A 20,457-nucleotide genomic window follows, 5' to 3' on the forward strand; every position below is an offset into this window, starting at 1 on the left:
CAACTTTATATTCACCTGCTCGCGCTCCAGCCCTCCCATTTCCCTTATTTGGCCCATGGCTGAACACCATTGGTCCAAACTACCTAATAACAGGCTGAGCGACAGAACTGAGAGCCAATCAGATGCGTTCAATGAACTTCAGAACTTTCAACGCGGCCCAACAGCCGCTCAGTCCGCGACAATATGTTTAAAACTAAAAATACAAATGAATGTGTGCATTTTATTTAATTTCAACATTTTTAAAGGACAATAAGTCTGTGGATTCTTTTTAATAACATCGTTATGCTGTTGCTAATAAATGATGAGTATTTCTCGTGGTAGTTTTGCTGATGGTCTAGTCTGGTTGATACGTGGTGAGTTTCTGCTTCATGCAGGCGTTGAGACTTTAAACGTGATCGTAGGTCTGACTGTTCTTTAGATGTGAGACAGACTGATCACATGCAGACATGGAGCCAAACATATACTCACACACTGCAGTGAGTGACGGGCAGCGTGTTTTACGTTTTTACAATCCCTGCGCGATTCACCTGCTGCCGGTCCCCCCACCCTCTGCTTTCTCCCTCACACATCCCATCCCCGCAAATGCGCGCTCTTTCTCAGAGACGGGAGCGCGCAGTTTTAGGCACGTCAATTCACAGGTTTCCGGGTGGTACAAACTCTGTGAAATAATAGATAATAGTAACTGATAGCGCTGGCGCAGATTTTTTTCTCCAAGCACCGCTACTACTGCGCGCCTCTGGCATCGCATCGGCCCGAGAAGGACTGGTCTAATGAAGAAAAAAAAAAAAAAGTATAACTAAAGATTTGTCTGCGAGCCACATGTGACCATCAAAAGAGCCATATATGGCTCGCGAGCCATAGGTTCCCGACCCCTGCCCTGAAAGCTACTGCCTCCCGAGCGCAGTTCAGTTGCAGCTCACCGCTCCCCCAGCGGATGGGTCAAATGCGGAGAAGAATTTCCCCATTGAGGGATAAATAAAGTATCTAGGGGGGAAAAAAATGTACAAATCCAAAATTAAAACACAGACAAACTCAAGACTGTGTGAAAAAGGCGGAAAAACAGGCAAAGGAAGCTCCACTTAACAAAGTTCTGAGGATTTATTGCAGGAAAATCACAGTTGTGTCAAAACTCTTGTTTGTTTTAAAGGCAAGTTCATTTGTTTGGCACATTTGGCGTACTAAAACAATTCAAAGTGCTCTACATAGAGCATTAAAAGAAATGTGTGATAAAACTGTTAAAGGATTAGTCATTAAACTAAACTAGAAAGTTAAAAAATAACTGAATTTAAAGTCAGCTTAAAGTAACTGAATGGATGGATAAAAACACATCAAATGCTGAGAACAGGTGGCTCTTCATTTAAATGAACCGATTGTTTCAGCTTTCTGGAAGACCAGATGTGTGGAGCATAGAAGCTGAATGCAGCTTCTCCTTGTTTGGTTTGGACTCCAGAACTGATAAAAGACCGGATCCAGATCACCGGAGAAGTGTTGCTGGCATACATTCTGGGTCAGGAGGTCAGTTGTGTTCTTTGGTGCCAAACCATTCAAAACTTTACAAAACAGCAACAGAGCTTTAAAGTCCATCCTCTGGCAGACAGGCAGCCAGTGGAAAGACCTCAGAACTGGACTGATGTGGTTCTACTGTCGTGGTCCCTGTGAGAACCTGAACAGCAAAGTTCTGAATGTAAAAACACTGTTACAGTCGTCAGGTCGACTAAAGACGAACACATGGACTAGTTCTTCCAGGTCCTGCTTAGACATCTATAATTTTCAGGTCTTCAGGTCCATCTCTAGATCCAAGTTTCCGGCCAGGTTGGTGATTTTTAGATTAAGAGATTGAGGCCATGGTTCTCGACCGGAGAAAGGTAGCTTGCCATCTCTTGGTGGGTGGAGTGTCCCTGCCCCAGGTGGAGGAGTTTAAATACCTTTGATTCTTGTTCACGAGTGAGGGAAGACCGGAGCGTGAGATTGACAGGCGGATCGGAGCGGCGTCCGTAGTTATGCGGTCGCTGTATCGGTCCGTTGTGGTGAAGAGAGAGCTGAGCGGAAAAGCAAAGCTCTCAATTTACCGGTCGATCTTCGTTCCAATGCTCACCTATGGTCATGAGCTATGGGTCATGACCGAAAGAACGAGGTCTCGAATACAAGCGGCTGAAATGAGCTTCCTCTGCAGGGTGGCTGGGCGCTCCCTTAGAGATAGGGTGAGAAGCTCGGCCACCCGCTGAGAGCTCGGAGTAGAAGTGCTTCTCTTCCATATCAGAAGGAGCCAGTTGAGGTGGCTCGGGCATCTTGTCCTGATGCCTCCTGGACGCCTCCCTGGAGAGTTGTTCCGGGCATGTCCCACTGGGCGGAGGCCCCGGGGAAGACCCAGGACACCCTGGAGAGACTGTGTCTCTCGGCTGGCTTGGGAACGCCTCTGGGTCCTCCCAGAGGAGCTGGAGGAAGTGGCTGGGGCGAGGGAAGTCTGGGCATCTCTGCTCAGACTGCTGCCCCCGCGACCCTCTCCTGGATAAGTGGAGGAAGATGGATGGATGGATGGATGGATGGATGGATGGATGGATGGATTGTAGCTCTGTAGCGATCCTGAACTGTATTTCAAAGGCAATAACCTCTGTTTTGTTTTAGTTTGCTTGGAGTGAGTTGAGTCACAGCCATGTCCTCAATGTATTTACCAAGAGCCCGTGCAGGGCCTTTGTCTCCCGGTGTCAATGTAATACATATCTGTGTGTCATCAGCATAGCTATGGCTACTAATGTTGTTCTTTATAATGGGTCAATGGGAGTGTGTAGATGTTAAATAGAAGTGGCTCCAGGGAGGAGCCTTGTGGAACTCCTGCACAAATTTTAGAGCTCAAAAACCCTTTTGAAACCTTTGTGTTAAATTTTGAATAAAAACTATAATTATGGGGGTGTTGGTGTCCCTCCAAAGAGGTTAGGTCTTTTAGAAGCCCAAAGAAAAAGAGCCCCTATTGTATAAATGAGCCTTCAGGATGCTGCGTCTCAAAGTACAACAAAGAATTAGGATGCATGAAAAAAGTACATACAAAATAATAAATAAAAGAAATATGGATTCCTTGCAAACAAAGCATGACAGATGAAGAAAATCCTCGGCTCTTTCCAATGATGGATGTAACTGCAGCTTAACACAACCACAGAAAAGAACAGGCAGCCTCTGTGTGATAACTTTATAATTTACATTTAAAGGTAAAACTTTTGCTGCACCACAATGATTCTGAACCCTGTCCACACATTTAGAATAATGAACACAAAATGATCTCCAATCTACAAACATCTGAGCAATTGTAAGAGTCAGTCATGTGGATCTCTTCGGATGAGGCTGTGCCCAGCGAGTAAAAAGTGATCGTCGTCATAACCAGGACAGCCACATGACAGAGCTGATGTCTGATGCATGACTGTCTCACTGTCGCCTTACATCCTCGCCCGGACTAATGATGACCTTTGATTCCCAAAAGATGTCAGGAGACACGAGAAAAACTGCAAACGCAGCCAATTAATTTTGGGCGAGGACGACTGGAACAAGTGAATGCGTCAAGCAGCTGGAGTGAACAGTGAAGGGCTTCAGGAAAGACAAAATTCTGGATAATTAGGATTCAGAAGGCCCCTTGTCACAGATAATTAAAGCTGACAGCCACTGTGAAGCGGAGAGGACGAAGGCAGAAAACCCTTTCAAACTACGGGTCCTACTTTTAACCCGCCTTCCGTCTCTGTGAATCCTGCAGCGCCATCCATCATCCCTCCCCGCTCGCAAAAAAGCAAACCAAGCATTAAAAGTGATTAACAGATCAGCAGCGCTGACAATAAACGCTGTTCAAGTGTTTACATGTGAAATCTTTTGAAATTGACAACTTGGGAATAAATGAAGACAGCACTCTTCGTTGTTTTTGAGGAAATGACATCACTTTATGTGTATTTGTGACAGAACGGATCCATTTGTTTTGAATATACTTAGCATTTCATTTCAGTTGAAAGCTTGGAGACGACCACAGCGTCCCTGCAGTGTTTATTGGTGCATACAAACACAAAGGCTGCATGCTCCTGACTTTATTATTGCTGTTCTGTCAGTTCGATTTACACAGATCAGTGTTTTCAGCAAGTGTTTTAAAAACGACATTTTAAGAATTCTTCAGATTCCTTCAGCTTTAAATTTAAACTTTTTTTCCCCCTGTTTAAGTTCACTCTATTTTCACACATTTTCGCTTATTGTTTGTAAAAGAAAATGTCATAAATTACCCACTTTTTAACCGCTCTCACTGTCTGACTGAGCGGCTGCTAAAGGGCATCTCACTCTCCCCCTATGTGTCTGCCACCCCGGGAAGAGTTACACATGACAAATTCAGGTGGAAAAAAAAAACTTTTTTCTATTGGCTTTGTCTCCATAGCAACCGTTTTATGGCATGGTCCCCTGGGGTGACGGACAGGTCTCTGTAACTTTCAGAAGAATCGGCAAAAGTAAACGTTTGGAGTTTATGGGCAACAGTTCTTGTCAACCATGTCCACTTTCCCAGTAGGTTCATCTCGTTCACATCCTTTCATTCGGCTTCAGGCAACAATTTATGTTTTACATTTTCACAATATTACAATGAGGGAGCAACAGAAGAAGGGTGCTTTTGAGATTTTGCCACGGTGATGCCAGGTATAAAAGATAGATTACAATCCCTAGGAGGAGTTTGACTTTGTGGCTGGGCCGTAAAGGCGATTCTTTTGGGAAAAACAAGATGGTGGCCCCTTCCTCAGGTCAAAGGTCAACCAAACTTAGGTTGTGGTTGTAGCCTTAACCTGGCAGCACGAGTGAGTAATTTAATGACGATCCTTTGAACAAATGTTTCCTTTTCTCATACTGTGTGGAGATGTGAAAAATCGCCAATTTCACACCCGTGAATCATCTCACCCTGTGGGGTCAAAATGATCACCAGAACGGTGAGCAAAAATCCCAGAACCACACAGGGGGGACTTAGTGAATGACCTGCAGAGAGCTGGGGCCAAAGTAACAAAGGCTACCATCAGTAACACACTACACCACCAGGGACTCAAACCCTGCAGGGTCAGACGTGTCCCCCTGCTAAAGCCAGTACATGTGCAGGCCCGTCTAAAGTTAGCTAGAGAGCATTTGGATGATCCAGAAGAGGATTGGGAGAATGTCCAATGGTCAGATGAAACCAGAATAGAACTTATTGGTTAGAACTCTACTCGTCGTGTTTGGAGGAGAAAGAATGCTGAGCAGCATCCAAAGAACACCAGACCTATTGTAAAGCATGGAGGTGGAGGCATCATGCTTTGGAGTTGTTTTTCAGCAGGACGACAAATCCATGTTGTAGGTGCCATGAATAAAGTGTGGTCTTTATTATGGTAAATTAATATAGTTTTTGTTTTGATTATAGGCCATTGAGTAGGTAATCAGCTGGTGGGTCACATGTTTGTGGGCGGTGACATTAATTGACTTGATCTCAACTGTGGTTTTTCCCTGTGTGAGAGGGAGGGGGGGGGGTGAGCGGCGGGGTTGCCGTATTTTTTGTTGACCACATAACACGCTTTTTCTTGATTCTTTGCTTATTCTCTTTTTTTGATCACAGTAATAAGTGAATTTCATTACCTTCTTTTTTCATTATTTAAACTTCAAAATACGAACTTTGTTAAGCTTCATGGTTTATTTCAAGTGCGTCATTCAATAACCGGACCCAGCATCCGCCTTTCAGCGACGGTTTGGTTTTTGAAGTCGCTACACGTGTAAAGGAATTAATGAATGGGGTCAAGTATGATCAGATTTTGAGTGAAAACCTCCTTCCATTAGCAAGGGCTTTGTAGTTGAAACGTTGCTGGGTCTTTCAGCATGACAACCATCCCAAACACACGTTGCCTGGGTAACAAAGGAGTGGCTTCATAAGAATCGTTTCAACAAGGTAGGGCCCGCGGGCCAAATTTGGCCCACCAAAGGTTATCCTTTGGCCCACCAAGTCGTGCCTGTAGAGGCCGTTGAGTGTTTAATTAAAACCCCTTAACCTTTCCCATTCATTCATGGAGCGACAACGGCAGTAGCAAACGGATAAGAGGCATTTTAAACAAATATGGGAGGAGGATTATTTTTCTCCAGAAATCTCTTCTCAGGTTGTCTTTTTTGTCAGCAGTCCGTGGCTTTATTTAAAGAGTACAATAAATGCCGGCCCGACGATACTAAACACGCACTTTTATCCAAACACAAAGGTGAGGCGAAAAAGACAAATTCTAGGGAGTTCCAATCTAAACTTCTGTCACAGCAAGCCGCCCTCATGATGCCCTCAGCACAGGACAGCGCCACATTGGCTAGCTACGAAAGTTCGGCGTTAAGTGGGCGATCGAGAGAGATTCAAGGAAAAATGTTACTAACTTTTTAGTCACACTAATGTGTGTTACCTTGAAAAGTACCAAATACAAATAAATAACCTAAACTATATTCTTTATTTGCTTTTATTTCATGACATGCAAAATATAATTGTATTTGGCCCACGGACAGGGACCCCTTTTAGATTTTGGCCCTTTGAGCGACAAAGTTTGGTCACCCCTGCCATAGAAAGTCTTTAATCAGATCGCTGGGAATCACTGCTCTAGAGGAGATCCGCATGGAGGAATGGACCAAAATACCAGCAACAGTTTGTGGAAACCTTGAAGACTTACAGAAAACATTTGACTGCTGTCATTGCAAACTAAGGGTTTATAACAAAGTATTAAGTTGAACTTTTATTATTGAACAAATTATTTTCCACCACAATTTCCAAATAGATTCTTTAGAAGAAAAAAAATCAGACATGATTTTCTGGATTTTTTCTCTCGTTTCATCTCAGTGGATGAAAATTACAGAACTTGTACAGTTTGTGGCTGACTGAATACTTTTTGCCCCACTCTATAGTGTGTATATATATATATATACAGTGGTGTTGTAAGATGTCAAAAAGTCTCCAGTTAGAATCATTAGAACAGCAGCACAGAAAAGGCCTCCAGTCACCTTCGTTTGTCATTTTTATTCATTCACAGCCAAAAAGAACACAATTAAAAAAAAAAAAAAAACAGAGAAAGGCAGATGTTATAATCCCTTCAAATATTATACAATCTTTAATTTAGCCCAAAAGGATTTTTTTTTTTAATAAAGCACAAACATTTGAAAATGAATCACTTCCCCTCCAGGCTGCCTTATTATATGCAACAGAAGAAGGCTATGACTAAAAGATGCGAGTTTTCCTTCTAAAGGACTCAAATGCTCAACATCCAGTAAATGTTATTTAATATTAGATTAATTAGTAAACAAGTAAATTAAAGCAAAAAAAAAAAAAATTAATACAAATGAAACAAAACAGCATTTAATGCCAAAAAGGTCCACACCACCGTTAAAGAATTAACACTTAAAGATTAAAACTATGTAAACAATGTATTAACGCTGTAAAGAATGAGAGCGCAAAGGTCATTTCATTCATTTTCTTTTATAATTCTACAAAATGTCTTCTATTGAATATTCATGCAAGAGTCTTTTACAGCCTCAGTCTGCAGGAACGCCTCGGCTGCAGAGCCTTTCCTTCTGCCGGTTACAAGCCCGACACGACCGCGGCTGAATGACTCCACAAACGAAGAGCCCACATCCTTCCATGAAGACACTACACAGAACACAGCGAGCGCCTGAACGGCCTCTCCTTCGCTTTCGGCGCCTCCTGCAGAACCAAAGCGGACAGTTTGACGGGCCAAAGTGCTTCCGTTAACGGGGTCGCCAAAAAAAACGAAAAAAGGCACAAATCAGTGACAAATAAACCCACGCTGGCTGACGCATTTTACAGCGGTTGGCAACGTCCCCCCCTCCCTCACGTGGAGGGGGAGCGAAAGTGGTCATTCGGGAGCGGCGGTTTAGGAATACTGCTGCGTGAATCTCTGATGGAACTCCTGGACTTTGTTCAGCAGGATCTTCAGCTTGTCCCTCGGAGGCAGGATGGTCATTCTGAGCAGAGGAGACAAAGAGACGTTGGTTCACAAGAACCTGATGGGTTCATGAGCACTGAAGAGGCGGGATCGCCCCGACAACCGAGCCCTCCGGGTTTCACCATCGGGTTTGGTTCAGAGGCTCTTTTCTGAAGCATAAAGACTTGTTGAAACCAGTCCTCTGTGTACAAAAAAAATAAGAGTTTAGTTTGTTTTCTACTCCCTCCTTGACTTCTTTACTTCTGGAGATTTTTTCTGTTTTTACCGTTTTCTTTGGCCTTTTTCAGTAAAATGAAAGAAAATACAGAAAAGCTCATTTGTTCCCACCAGTGACTAAAAAAATAGCCTGACCAATATATTCATTCTTTTTCCAAGTGTAAAAAATAATATTTATTTCATATTTAAAAGTAATTCATGTTTTAGATGCTATAAAAACGATTTGAGTTGTTGTCTTAAAGTGGAGAAGTATTTTAGCTTATAAGGATTGAAAACAATGTATGTTTAAAGTCCCACTCTGATCATCTTTTGATCGATTTTTAAAGCGTTCCCAGTGGTCTAAAATGATGATTATGATGTTTTTAGCCAACATCCAAAACTCTGCAGAAACTAGGACGTAGTTTCTGCAGCTCTGAGCTGTCTGAGGGACTGTTATTGTGGAGCAAGCCCGCCCCCACTTCCTCTCCGCCCAGCGCCTTTTCTACCTAACAAATACGTTTTTCTTCACACGCATCCCGATTCACAGCTATTTTAATAAAGAAATGCTCAATTTGCTGCAGAGGGCCCCACATTATTGTTCACCAGGGGCCCCAAACTGCTAAATCCGTGAAACAGCAAGTGACTTTTATTTTTTCCAGGCAGTAAAAGCCCTCACTACAAACCTTATACACTTTTCTCAGACGGAGGTGAACTATTTCCCGCCTTTTTCTCTTGTTTAAACGTTCAAACCTTCGTAGAAAAACAAGTTCAGGTTTATAGAATGAAAACGAAAGAGCTGCTTGCGAATGGAGATTCATGCATGTTGTCATGATTGACAACAATAAACAGCCAACAGGTTTATTCAGACATACCTCTGGTTTGTATGACGATTAATAACCCATATTGTTAAAGTAAAATATGTCCAACACAAGAGGCCCTCAGCTCTCATCTGCCTGCCCAGCTGTTGGACAGGATAAGTAAAAAAAAAAAAACAATCAACAGCCAATCAGGATGCAGAACACTGCGCTGTAAAAAACAAAATCAAAATAAAAGGAAAAAACATGCACTAATAAAAATCTGTTAAACAGTGAGCCGTGAAATAGTGAGGGAAAACCCAGAAAACCAGACAATGATCAGATTTTTGGTTTTTGTAAACTCAGCAGCTCAGAAACAGACTTGGAGGTAAAAATGTTCCTGCGTGTTGAGCAGATTTAAAACGAGGATTTCCTTATTTTCCATGTTCTAGGATTTGTTTATAATATTTATTGCTGATAGAAATAATCATCTGCAGCAGGTTTACAGCTGCAGTTTACCTGAAGTGGTACGTTCCATCCTTCTGACCAAATCCACTTCCAGGAACGAGGCAGATTCCAGTCTCCTCCAGCATCTTCATGCAGTAGAACATGTCCGGCTGCTGCCCGTTTTCCTGAGGAACAGGGGGGGGGACATCCATTCTCTGGGTTAAGTGGTATTTTATAAAAGGTGATGTATGCAAAATCTGAAATAAACATAGTACAGAACTGAGTTTTGATCGTTTTGGAGCATAAATAGTTCCTGTAGGTTTTGATTTTGAATTACAATTTGGAGAAAATGTTTTAAAGTTAAAAACTATGGAGTGATATTTGTGCCACCACGTTTTTTTTTTGCTTTTAAAATTTTTTTTTGGTTTCAAAAACTTTTTTCCCCACATTAATTATTTTTATTCAAACCTCCTTTTTTAGTTCAGAAAGTATACAATACAAATGTTGGCGTTGTGTCTCATCTAGCTTTTTCCCTATCTTTGATTTTGCCCTCATAAGTTTCAGTTTAGCGTGAAATAGCTATATTATTTAATGCAGCAAACATGTTTTGAAATGAAAATAACTTAAAAAAAACAAAGTGTTTTGGAATAAAAATAATTTTTAAAAAAAGTGTTTTGAAATAAAATAAAAAAAAGTGTTTTGAAATAAAAAATATTTGGATTTTTAAAAAAAAGTAGTGTTTTGAAATAAAAATAATTTTGAAAAAAGTGTTTTGGAATGAAAATCATTTAAAAAAAAGTGTTTTGGAATAAAATAAAAAAAGAGTTTTGAAATGAAAATAATTTATAAAAATGTTTTGGAATAAAAATAACTTTTAAAAAAGTGTTTTGGAATAGATTAATAGTGTAAATAAGCAATAGAATGACGGCTCATTAAAGTAAATTCTTCTGTTTTTAGCAGAAGAAGCGATTTAAAAAAATTAATTGAAAGCAAATATTTAATACTTTCATTTGCAACTTAAAAAGTTTTGTGTGCAACGCGGTGACATAAATATCACTCCTTAAAACAACTGGACCAAACAGAAACTGTTAAATTGTTCATTGAAACTGAGGGTCAGAAAACCCGTTTTGGGTGAATCTGTACCATCATCTGCCAGAAGCAGACATGACCTCCTGCCGTGTTGAACGTGATCCACAGTTTCATGGCAACACCGGTCCTTTATTCGCTCTCCATAGCTACTGGAGTGAGACGCCCTTCAGGAACCAATTATCTCCAGATCAAAAGCTTTCATGAAGCCCTTCAGTGGAGTATTTAGGTTTCAGCACGCTCCCCCCGTTTCTAAATAATCAGAGAAATGTTCTGCGCTTTGTTTTCGGGGATCTGGCCTCACGGCGGTGACGTCGATGTCGGTGGGATTGATCAGGTGTCAGAGGGTCACCATGACGCTGACCTTATCCTCTGCAGGGGAAATTAGGAGTTCTGGAGGATGGGATCTCCATCCTGCCCCTAACGTCCTCCAGAGCAGTCAACTGTAAGACTGGAGCTATAGGAAATCATTTGTTCCCCTTAGCAAACAGCATGGTGGTTGTGCAGCGCCAAGATCTGCTTCAGAGCCAAAGCTCCCATGTTCGTTACCCGGAGATTTGGGCCGATGCAGATGAAGCCTTTGAGCGCTGAAGGTCATGTAGGTCGCACAGCCAGAATAAAAACACAAAAAGTGGTCCAAAGGATAAGTGCTAGACTGAAAAGGATGCTGGGTAAAAATAATCGTCTCTTTCAGTTCACTCAGCTCCTTCAGGGGGATCTTCATCAATACATCAACCTTCAGACGACAACACATGAGCTTCAAAGGGAGCGCTGCAGGACTGACCGTGGCCTCTTTGATGGCCTTTTCAGGGATGGCGATGCGAGGGAAGGAGTACATGGCGCCCTGCACAGGATTGCAGCGGATCCCATCCACGGTGTTAAGGACCTGCTCTGTAAGTTTGGCCTTCTCTGCTAAGGCACTTAAGGTGGCTGTGCGCTCCTGGACACAAAGCAGATCAGATGTCATGAAATGCACTTCTCAATCCAGTTTCCGTACGGCACACAAACACCTTTTCTTCTTCTATATCTTCATCATAAGTTCTGCAAGCAAAGTGTGGCCCGTTTTACCGAAATGAAGCGCTCGTACGAAGGCTCCCCGGGCTGAGGCGGGTTCACCACCAGATCCATCAGAGCCTGCCCAGGAACAGGAGGACACAGGCGGACCGACAGCAGCTTGGTCAGCTGGGCCTTCACCTCCTCGTCCATGTTTATGATCTCCATGTAGCCTCCACGAAAGCCACATCTGATGAAAGGAAACAGAACTGGAGAAATGCAAACAGATCCATCAATGGAAGGTGATGGACTCCGTCTCTGAGCCACTTACTCTCCCATGTAACACTTGGAGGTGGAGTGGAAGGAGGCCAGCTCCACCGTTTCTGAGTATTCCGGGCCCATTTCAAACAGGACCTTCTTGAAGGAGTGGAACTGGCACCCCTCGGCATAGACGTTATCCTGGTACACCTTTGAAACGAGCGCAGCAGAAGTTAGAGGCGGAAGGAAAACCTGAAGGATGAGGGGATTTGAAACAGCGAAGGGGGCTACCTCATCAGCCATGAGGAAGAGCCGCTCCCTTGCGGCAAAGCGGATCACGTCTTCGATGCACTGCCGGCTCTGAACCTGACCTGAGAAAAGCAGGAGGGCAGTCACAGAGTTACGTCGCCTTGCTGCCATCTAGTGGTCCACAAAGGGTACTGTCGAGGACAAAACTGCAGCTTTGTCTCCTTTAGGAGGCGGCATTAGAACCAGCAGCACAGATCAGTTACCCGTGGGGTTTCCAGGGTTGATGATGCACAGAGCGCGGGGGTTGCAGTAGCGTCTGGCCTCGTTCAGGGCGCGCTGCAGCTCGCTGATGTCCAGACTCCAGCACTTCTCCTCGTTCAGGTAGTAGTTGATCTGCACCGCCCCCAGTTCGGCCAGCGCGGCCGAATACAGCGGGTACTGAGGTATGGAGATCATGACGCCGGCGCGCGCCGCTCCCTCGCCGCACACCAGCAGCTTCAGCATGGTCTGGAGGGAAATGTGAGGATTCAAACGCCACTGAAGGTAATCTGTGTAATAATAAACTGATCCATTGTCCATCTTAAGAAAAAGAAGGCTTTTTAAACAGGTTGGGAGGGAATTTTCTATGAGGTCAAATCAGAGTCAGATGGTGAAAAATATTTTACATTTAAAGAAATACTGAAAAGTTGAATAAAAAAAACCTATAAACCTAAAACTGATCATTTGAAAAGTAGTGTTTATTACCAACAGCTGCTGTTCTGTCATTTCAATTTTGCTTTTTTTTTTGGTTTTCTTCCTCTTCGCTTTCAGTCCCAAATTATTTGTTTTCACCGTTGACCTTAATTTTATGGGGGTGGGTCTTTGATAAATCAGGACTGGCTTAAAAGGAATTTTAAAAAACAGATTTTAAATTCGAAAGCTGATTTAAAATCCAAAGTATACATGGTAAACTTGAAAATATGGAAAATTTGAAGAAAATAAATGAAAATTTGATTAAAAAACATATTGTGAATTTGAGAAATTACTAATTTAAGTCAAAAATATCGATAAACCTAAGATGGGGTAACGGAGGTTATGGTGACGTTATTTCTGCTCCACAACAGGGGAGGAGGGAGGACACGGGGCGGCGCCAACAACAACATGACATCATTACATGATGTCAATCATGTCCCCGCAGCCAAAGCCCCACCCCCAAGTAAAATTAGGTTTAACTCTGAAAAACAAAAATTCTGAACTGAAAAAAGAAGAAACAAAAACTGAAAATACAACACAACAGCTGTTATATTTAAACATTATTTTTCATTTGGGAACATTTTCAGATTTATAGTCTTTGTTGAAAATTTCAGTATTTCTTTAAAAGTTTTTTTTATTTTTTATTTTATAAGTTTATAAGTTTTATAAGTTTAAAACAGTTTTTGTGGTTTTTCAATCTAGATTTTTCATTCATTTTAAGGTTGTATGTAGAATTGCCCCCGTAGTCTGGGGGGGGGGTTGCAGTAAAACTGCTTTGAATGTCGTTTCAAACATCTTGAGTTTATCTGGTTCTGGTGTTTTGTTTTTCCGGTTATGCATGAATAGTGTTCATAGAAAATGATTTTATTTAATTTTTGTTGATCAGGTTTATTTTATCTCATCTTGTTTGGTTTTCTTTGTTTTTTAAATCCTGTACGATTTTTACATTTAAGACACGTTATTTTTATGAAAACACCAGATTACATTTCAGCCAATAATCTCAATCTGAATTCTGTGTAAAAACTATAAATATGAATCTATACACATAAAACCATCTGTAATCTGTCGGTTTGCCCGTCTTCTAAAACCGTACAGAAATGAAAGAGTTGAGGTTAGTCAGAAAGTCGCCTCCATTTGTGGAGCTAATGTGAAATTATGAGGGTTAGAAAATCCTGCTCCTGGAGTCAGAAGGAGGAGTGCCGTACCACGATGCCGTCGCTGGCCCCCGTGGTGAGGTAAATGTTGTCGGGGTCGCAGGGAACGCCCCCGTCCCGCCGCTCGATGTAGAGGGCCACGTCCTGCCGCACAGATTCGATGCCCTGGCTGGCGCTGTAAGCACCTGAAAGAAATTCATCCCGAGGTTACCGATGACGGCGGCGAGCCCGAGCATCACCTGCATGAGCGCCAGCAAACCAGGACACGACTGGGACGCTGAGGTTTGCAGCAATGCATACACACCCATGCTGTTTCCACCGCAAGAGTTCAGAATGCGGCGTGCTCTATTTTTGGCGTCCTCTGGAAATATGCTGTCGCTCAGCAGCTCAGGGTACGAGCAGAGGGCCAGGACCTTCAAACAAAGACCCGTGTGAGCTTTAGGAGGAAAAATTCAACCTGAACAACAACTAATTATCAGTCTGAGAGCTGCCAAAGCCCCTCCGGGGAGAAAGGCGTTTTAATGATAAAGAAGGAGCTGCTGGGAGCAGGTGCAGGCGCTGACCTGTCGGAAGAAGGTGATTGGCTGCTGGCCCATGGCGTGCGCGTCGCCAATGTTGGCCTTGATGACCTCTGCGAAGGGCTTCTTCATTCCCTGACAAACAGAAACTGGAACATTAGAGACAAACTGGACAAAAGGTTGAAGGCTCAGTTCACAGATCGAAACCAAAAAGTTTGAACTTTTACACGCATGAACCATCCAGAAGCACATGTTCAGAGCCAAACACTGCAGATCTGGGCAAAACGCCACAAAGATATGTGGCAATTTTCATACAATATGATTCCCTGTTCTAACTACCAGATTATGCAGATTAGAGGAAGCAGATTATCATCAATTGTGGTCATAAAAAGACGGCTTTACAGATGAATTCCAACAAAAAAAAAACAAAGTAGAACAGATAAAAAATGACTCTTCGGATTTACTTTAACATCCACACACATATCAGCAAATGCAGGACAAAAAGATACAGAGAATATATAGACTATATATGTTCAGCCCCTTTAGCAGTCCATAGATTTTATTAAATTCAATTCAAAAACAAATATTTTTAGATGAAACAGAACTTCTTAAGCCAAAGTCTGAATTCGTACTGATATGTTGGTTGACAAAGAAAAGATACTTTAAGGAACATTTTGGTTTTTTTCTTTCAAGTTCACACTGCAGCTTGCAGTTTCCTGCTCAGCTATTTTTATTTTGCAACAGCAGCAGATGAAGGTAGACAGGAAGAAGCAGAATGGCTGCGTCGCACAGACAAACGTACGACGGATAAAGACGAGTGTGAGTTTGTACTGGAGCTGTGAATCCAGTCAAACTTTGCATCAAAACTACATCAACTGAATTTCCTGTGGAAATGTGTTGGATTGCTGAAGGGTTGTTGCTTTGATTTGCAGAAGAAGCTGAAGCCAATTTAGGGAAAAGGTTGACCAAACTGTTAAATCGGTTTGCTTAAACGTTTTCATGGCATCAGTAGTTAAACTTTGGCTGTTGTGCCTCTCTGATAAACACGGCTTTGCTAACCGTGAGCCTCTTTTCTTGACGGCCAAAGTTTTCCTCTCATCTGTCCCGGTTGTGTAACGCGTCTGGAAGATGATCTGCCGGACAGCTGACCCCGCTGACGCCGCGCAAACACGAGCGCCGTGATGTTCACAGCAGATGCGGGGAGACGGAACGAGCAGAAACAACACAGAGTCGCGGGTTCAAACCCTGACATCCAGCTGCAGGCAGAGCAGTGGATCCACCTCCTATTGGTCAGCCGCCCTTGGGCTGAGCCAATACCGTCACACGGTGGGGATGACTCCCCCCTTTCTCCCCCAGAAAACGCCCATTCAGGATTCATCCAGCGGACTTCAGTATCTGTAAAACAAACTTGGAAGGCCTGGGATGACTTTCTCCTCCCCACTGCGATAAAGCTCCACAAACAGAGCTGCTCTTCCATCAGGAAATGAACCGCTTCACCAGGACGCCTCTGTTTGCGAAGGCGCCTTTCACTTCACCGCTTCAAATCAGTCGTTTCTGACCAAAAAAATGAAGACTCCTTTGACCTCAAACTCTTCTTTTTCCCTAACTAATCCCAACCATCTAATGTAGTTTTCTAGTTTGGTTAAAAAAATAAATAAAATCTGACAAAACCAAAATAGCCTTGTGTCTGTAACCACGGCAACCACCTCAAAAATTCCCCCCTCCATTGGCGTTGGGGCCAGAAGCTCATTAAGACAAAACAAAGACGGCAGTGTAATAATCCACTGTGAACCTTGTCGGCACACCTCCACTGGTACAGTCTGCCTGTGTCCCGAGCGAACAAAACAACCCAAGTAAGGAGGTCATACCTGCAGCGTGGGATTAACAAACGTCCAGGAAACACGAGACCACAATGAAGCTGCTTGTTTCCCAGAAGAAAAACAGAGGTATTACCACTGTTTCCCAAAAGTAACCCAACACCGTACAGAAGTTACATAAAAGAAGAAAAAAAAGTAGAAAAAATGACCAACAAGTCCCTGTTTCTCTAAAATAAATGGTGCTGCTGGAACTGAGGTTATCGACACATATTAAATTACACCTTTACTAATTGCTAATAACTAACTGAAAGGTTATATTTAGCATACAGAGTCTGAGGCAAACTGATCAATAAACCCTTTAAAATTTTGACCAAATAGAAAAAGAATCTCGTATTTATGAAGGACTCCACCCGTAAAAGCTCAGCACTGTCATCATTCCACCGGCTGCAGGCCTTAGAACCACCATCCTGTCCTGAGCAGAGCTCTGGGAAAGGACCGGTTTCACACCAGAGTGCACTGACTCAGCAGCTGCCACATCACCAGGAAGGAGCCCAACTTTCAGTTAGTTGGATTTTTTACATTTATTTATTTATTGGGAGGGGTGGACTGAAAGAAGCAAATAAACACTCGTGGGCAGAACGAAGAGCTGAACGTCAATCTGCTGATCAGAAAAAATCAGAAACCAAAGGAGGAAATTGATTCTGGTTTCATGTCCACTTTTTTCCCCCTCCCTAAGTGGTTTTGGAGCACGAGGGCTGTGGAAACGTCTGCACCAAACAGCAGGAACCTCAGGAATGAGTAACCAGGAGGTGGACTTTGATAATTGGGTGAGGATCCAATGTTCTCCTCGGTCAGCTTTAATGTTTGCATGAAGACACTTCATATGATTCAATGCATTCAACAGGTGTAAAAAACCATCCATCCATCCATACCTCACTGAGCTCCCTCTCCAGCTCCACGGCGCGCTGCACGATGGGCCCCCGCACCGCGTACTCCACTTTCTTCACGGTGGGGTTCATGTTGTCGATGGTCAACACTTTGCCCCGGGACATCCCATTCTCGGACATTTTCTCTTTGGGAAGCCCACGCCGCGTGGCACTCAGACTTGACAAAGCTCTGCCGGGAGAAGGAGGAGAGGAGGAGGACAGAGTTGGAGAGATCAGTAGGCGGGAGCGCGGACCTCCACCCGCGGACAGCAGCAGCCCCACGTTCCTGTGCGACAGCAGCCGCATCCTGGAGCCCGCCATGTCCTGAACGCTCTGCGGGCAAACTTTTCCGAGCGTCCGCCGGGGAAAAACTGCCGACCTGTGCGATCTGCTCCAGGAAACGTTGCGTAAAAACGGAGCGTCGGCGCGCGCGCACCGACCGACTTGTTGTTCGACCGAACGAATGCGCTGAGCCGAGAGGCGCCCGGCACAAAAACAAGCCACGCTCCCAACTTTTTCAGGCGCGTGCACACTTAGCAGCGGCTGGCTCGCGGCGCATCCCGCCCCCTTTTGGATGGGATGTCCCTCCTTATTCCTAACTGACAGCTTAACCTGTTGGTTTGCCGCGCGCTCATGTCATTCTTCAAACATTTCTAAGCTCTGACCGACTGGTTGGAGTAGTTTGACAGACGAAATGAAGAAAGTTATGAAAAATAATGAATTGCACTCGAGCTGAAGCTTTGTTTCCCTGAACTCCTTTATAATGAAATGAACGAAAATGAAATGATCCATCAGTAAAAACCTGACCAGGATCCTAAAATATCTTGAGTGGAAGCATCTAGAGTTTCTCTGGTTCAAATTTCCCTTTTCACGAGTCAAACTCGGATCGGAACTCCAGTTTACACTTAAAAAAAAAATATTTAAATATATAAATGCAGGAAAAGTGTGTTAAACTCCACCTACATGTGCCGCAGACATCCGGAAGTTTCTGTTTCAGAATCACTTTCTTTTTAAAATAGCTTCATAAAAACCACCGAAAAGTTTAGGCAAAAAGTTAAACCTCCATAAAGCTACATGTAAAAAGGAAGAGTAGAAAATGTTTCAGAAACAATCAGACTTTATTGTGTGAAGGGGAAAAAAAGTCACATTTTATATTTGATGATGCCCTGTAGCTCTCTTCTCTTCATAATGTGTCTTTACTGTTCAGGACTTTTCCCAAACACTGTTCTGAGCTTTTCAAAGATTCACAAGAGGCGGGCGGGCAGACAGTCAGCAACATTTAAAACAAATCAAATATAAAAATATATATATATATATATATTTTGAGAAACAGCAGTAGATAAAAACCTATATAGATGTTTTCACATTTTCCTCCAGGGCATTTCAAAAACCTTTTACTAGCAAAAAAAGAAAAACAAAAGTGAAAGACTTTTATTTAAGGAAACAAAAGTTTTTCAACGTTTTGCCGCCATTAATTTCAAAAGAAAATCCCTTTTTTTTCCCCCTCCTCCTCCTGAAAACCTAAAATTTTGTGGCAGCACGTATATCAGAGAGAGTCTGCATGGCGATGGTACGGAGCGCGTAGGTGGGCACGGACGGTGATAGCAGCAGGTAGAGCTGGTGCTGGGGGGTCTGAAGGCCATAACTTTTGCATTCATCCGTTACCAAATAGCAGTGTTGAGGTTGATGAGAGAACCCAAGGAGGAAGTCGGCAGCGGCATCTTTCTGATCCCTCTCCTCCGATGCTTCCTCCTGTGAGAAGTAGTGCGACACGGTGAAGATGTAGAAGAGCTTTAGCAGCTCCCAGCACCGTGCCTTGGGGAGTGACGGGTAACCGGAACTCTGCGCACAGGAGACCGAGCGTCGGGTGTCACGGTTGATGAGCAGAAGTGCCAGCACGTCAGGCCGCAGGGGCACGGGTCCTGGAAAGCAGCGCTCTCCAACGTCCAGGCAGTCTCTCAAGGTGTCCACAAGGGGCAGCCAGAAGCGGCTCAGCAGTTGGGCCTCCACTTTGTGGAGGGAAGGGGTGGGACCGCACAGGACGCACACGTCAGCCCCGGGTAGAAGCTGGAAACGCAGAAGGCGGTAAGGCACGGTGGGACTGCCCCGTGGGAGGAAAACTGGGTAATCGCAGGAGTCAGATCCGGATGCAGCCAGGGAGCGTACCAAAGCCAAAAGCAGGACAATCTCCACCGGTGCCAGGCGCCACCACTTCTCCGTTGCAGTGACTATTCGCCCGTGGACGATGAGGCATCCAAACTCACTGTCCGCAGCCTCCGTAAACCCGTCCACGGCTTCTTGGAGCAGAGAGGGGTCTGGGGGCAGCAGAGAATCGGCGCAGTGCGTGAGGTTACCCAAGAGGCCCTCCTGTCTGTCTTCAATCAGCTGATCGATGAGGCCAAAGCAGGACCTCAAGTCTTTCTTCAGCCTTTCGACGTTCCTGACATGAACGAGCTCGTCCTGCCCCAACACCAGCACCATGCAGCTCCACACGTTCTCCAAGAGGCGCTGCAGACGCATCTGCATCTCCCTGCTGCTGCAGGACCCGCTCCGACCGCTGCTGCAGACGGCGATCAGCATCACACTGTCCTGGAAAGCTCTCCACACTATCCTGCCCCCGTCCTCCGTTTCACAGGAGGACAGCAGCGCGCCCTGGCCCCCTCCGAACATGTGGACGCCGTTCAATGAGCCGATGACAGAGAAGGGGAGCTGCCTGCTGGAGCCCCCCCTGATGAACAGAGGGACACCGCTGCTGGCCGTCAGGCACAGCAGCTGGGTGGACCCATCCTGAAGCATGGCAGCGGTCAGCCGTGGATCATCATGGTCACGTTAGAACTGCGACAGATTATCGAACCAGCGCGTTCATGAGCCGGTTGTGTAAAGGACAACGGGGGGAGGCAAAACCTCTCAACGTTACATCAGCAATTAGCTAATAGCATCAACACGCGTTAAACCAGCGAACAGAATACAGAGACAAAACACCAGAGGCAGACAGAAACCATAACTATTCCGATTGTAAACACTTCCGTTTCAGCAATAATTAGCTTTTTGTTAGCTATCTGTACTAAACATGCTAGGTTTACGAAGGAAGTTACCGTTGTTTCCACAGTAACGACGTCCCATGATTCATTCTTTACACCGTCGAAGGCGGTTTCATTTAGCTGGCCGAGTTGCAGTTCCGGCTCACGAGATCCGCATTACTGCCGACGGAGCGGGACACGAAGACAGACCTGGGTTCAGTCCAGCCCAGCGCTCTCGTGTGAGCGTTAGCTTACAGCATGGATCTGAAAAGCCGCCGGCTGAAATCTCGCGAGAACTGAGAACTTGGGCGCG

General features: G+C 44.2%; 1 protein-coding gene across 5 annotated transcripts; it reads right to left on the bottom strand.

The window, feature by feature from the left end:
• Positions 1–6,997: 6,997 nt before the first annotated feature.
• gpt (glutamic--pyruvic transaminase) lies at positions 6,998–20,442 on the bottom strand. 5 transcript variants are annotated; one of them, XR_013650481.1, is made up of 13 exons: positions 20,220–20,442; positions 17,131–17,314; positions 14,427–14,516; positions 14,168–14,276; positions 13,915–14,048; positions 12,241–12,484; positions 12,020–12,099; positions 11,802–11,938; positions 11,546–11,720; positions 11,262–11,417; positions 9,464–9,576; positions 7,796–7,974; positions 6,998–7,693 (listed from the first exon to the last, which is right to left on the bottom strand). XR_013650481.1 is itself a non-coding variant. In XM_011487034.4 (12 exons), the coding sequence occupies exons 1-12, from the start codon at positions 20,252–20,254 to the stop codon at positions 7,884–7,886; spliced, it is 1,548 nt and encodes a 515-aa protein (XP_011485336.1). In that variant the 5' UTR covers positions 20,255–20,442; the 3' UTR covers positions 6,998–7,883. The 5 variants fall into 5 exon arrangements, 3 of the variants coding, with proteins under 3 accessions (XP_011485336.1, XP_078790377.1, XP_004079476.1); XR_013650480.1 differs by lacking the exon at positions 20,220–20,442 and having other exon boundaries at positions 17,131–17,707; XM_011487034.4 differs by having other exon boundaries at positions 6,998–7,974.
• Positions 20,443–20,457: the final 15 nt, after the last annotated feature.

Source organism: Oryzias latipes, chromosome 17 (genome assembly GCF_053564925.1).
Source record: "Oryzias latipes strain Hd-rR chromosome 17, Olatipes_Hd-rR_3.1".
Taxonomy (NCBI): domain Eukaryota; kingdom Metazoa; phylum Chordata; class Actinopteri; order Beloniformes; family Adrianichthyidae; genus Oryzias; species Oryzias latipes.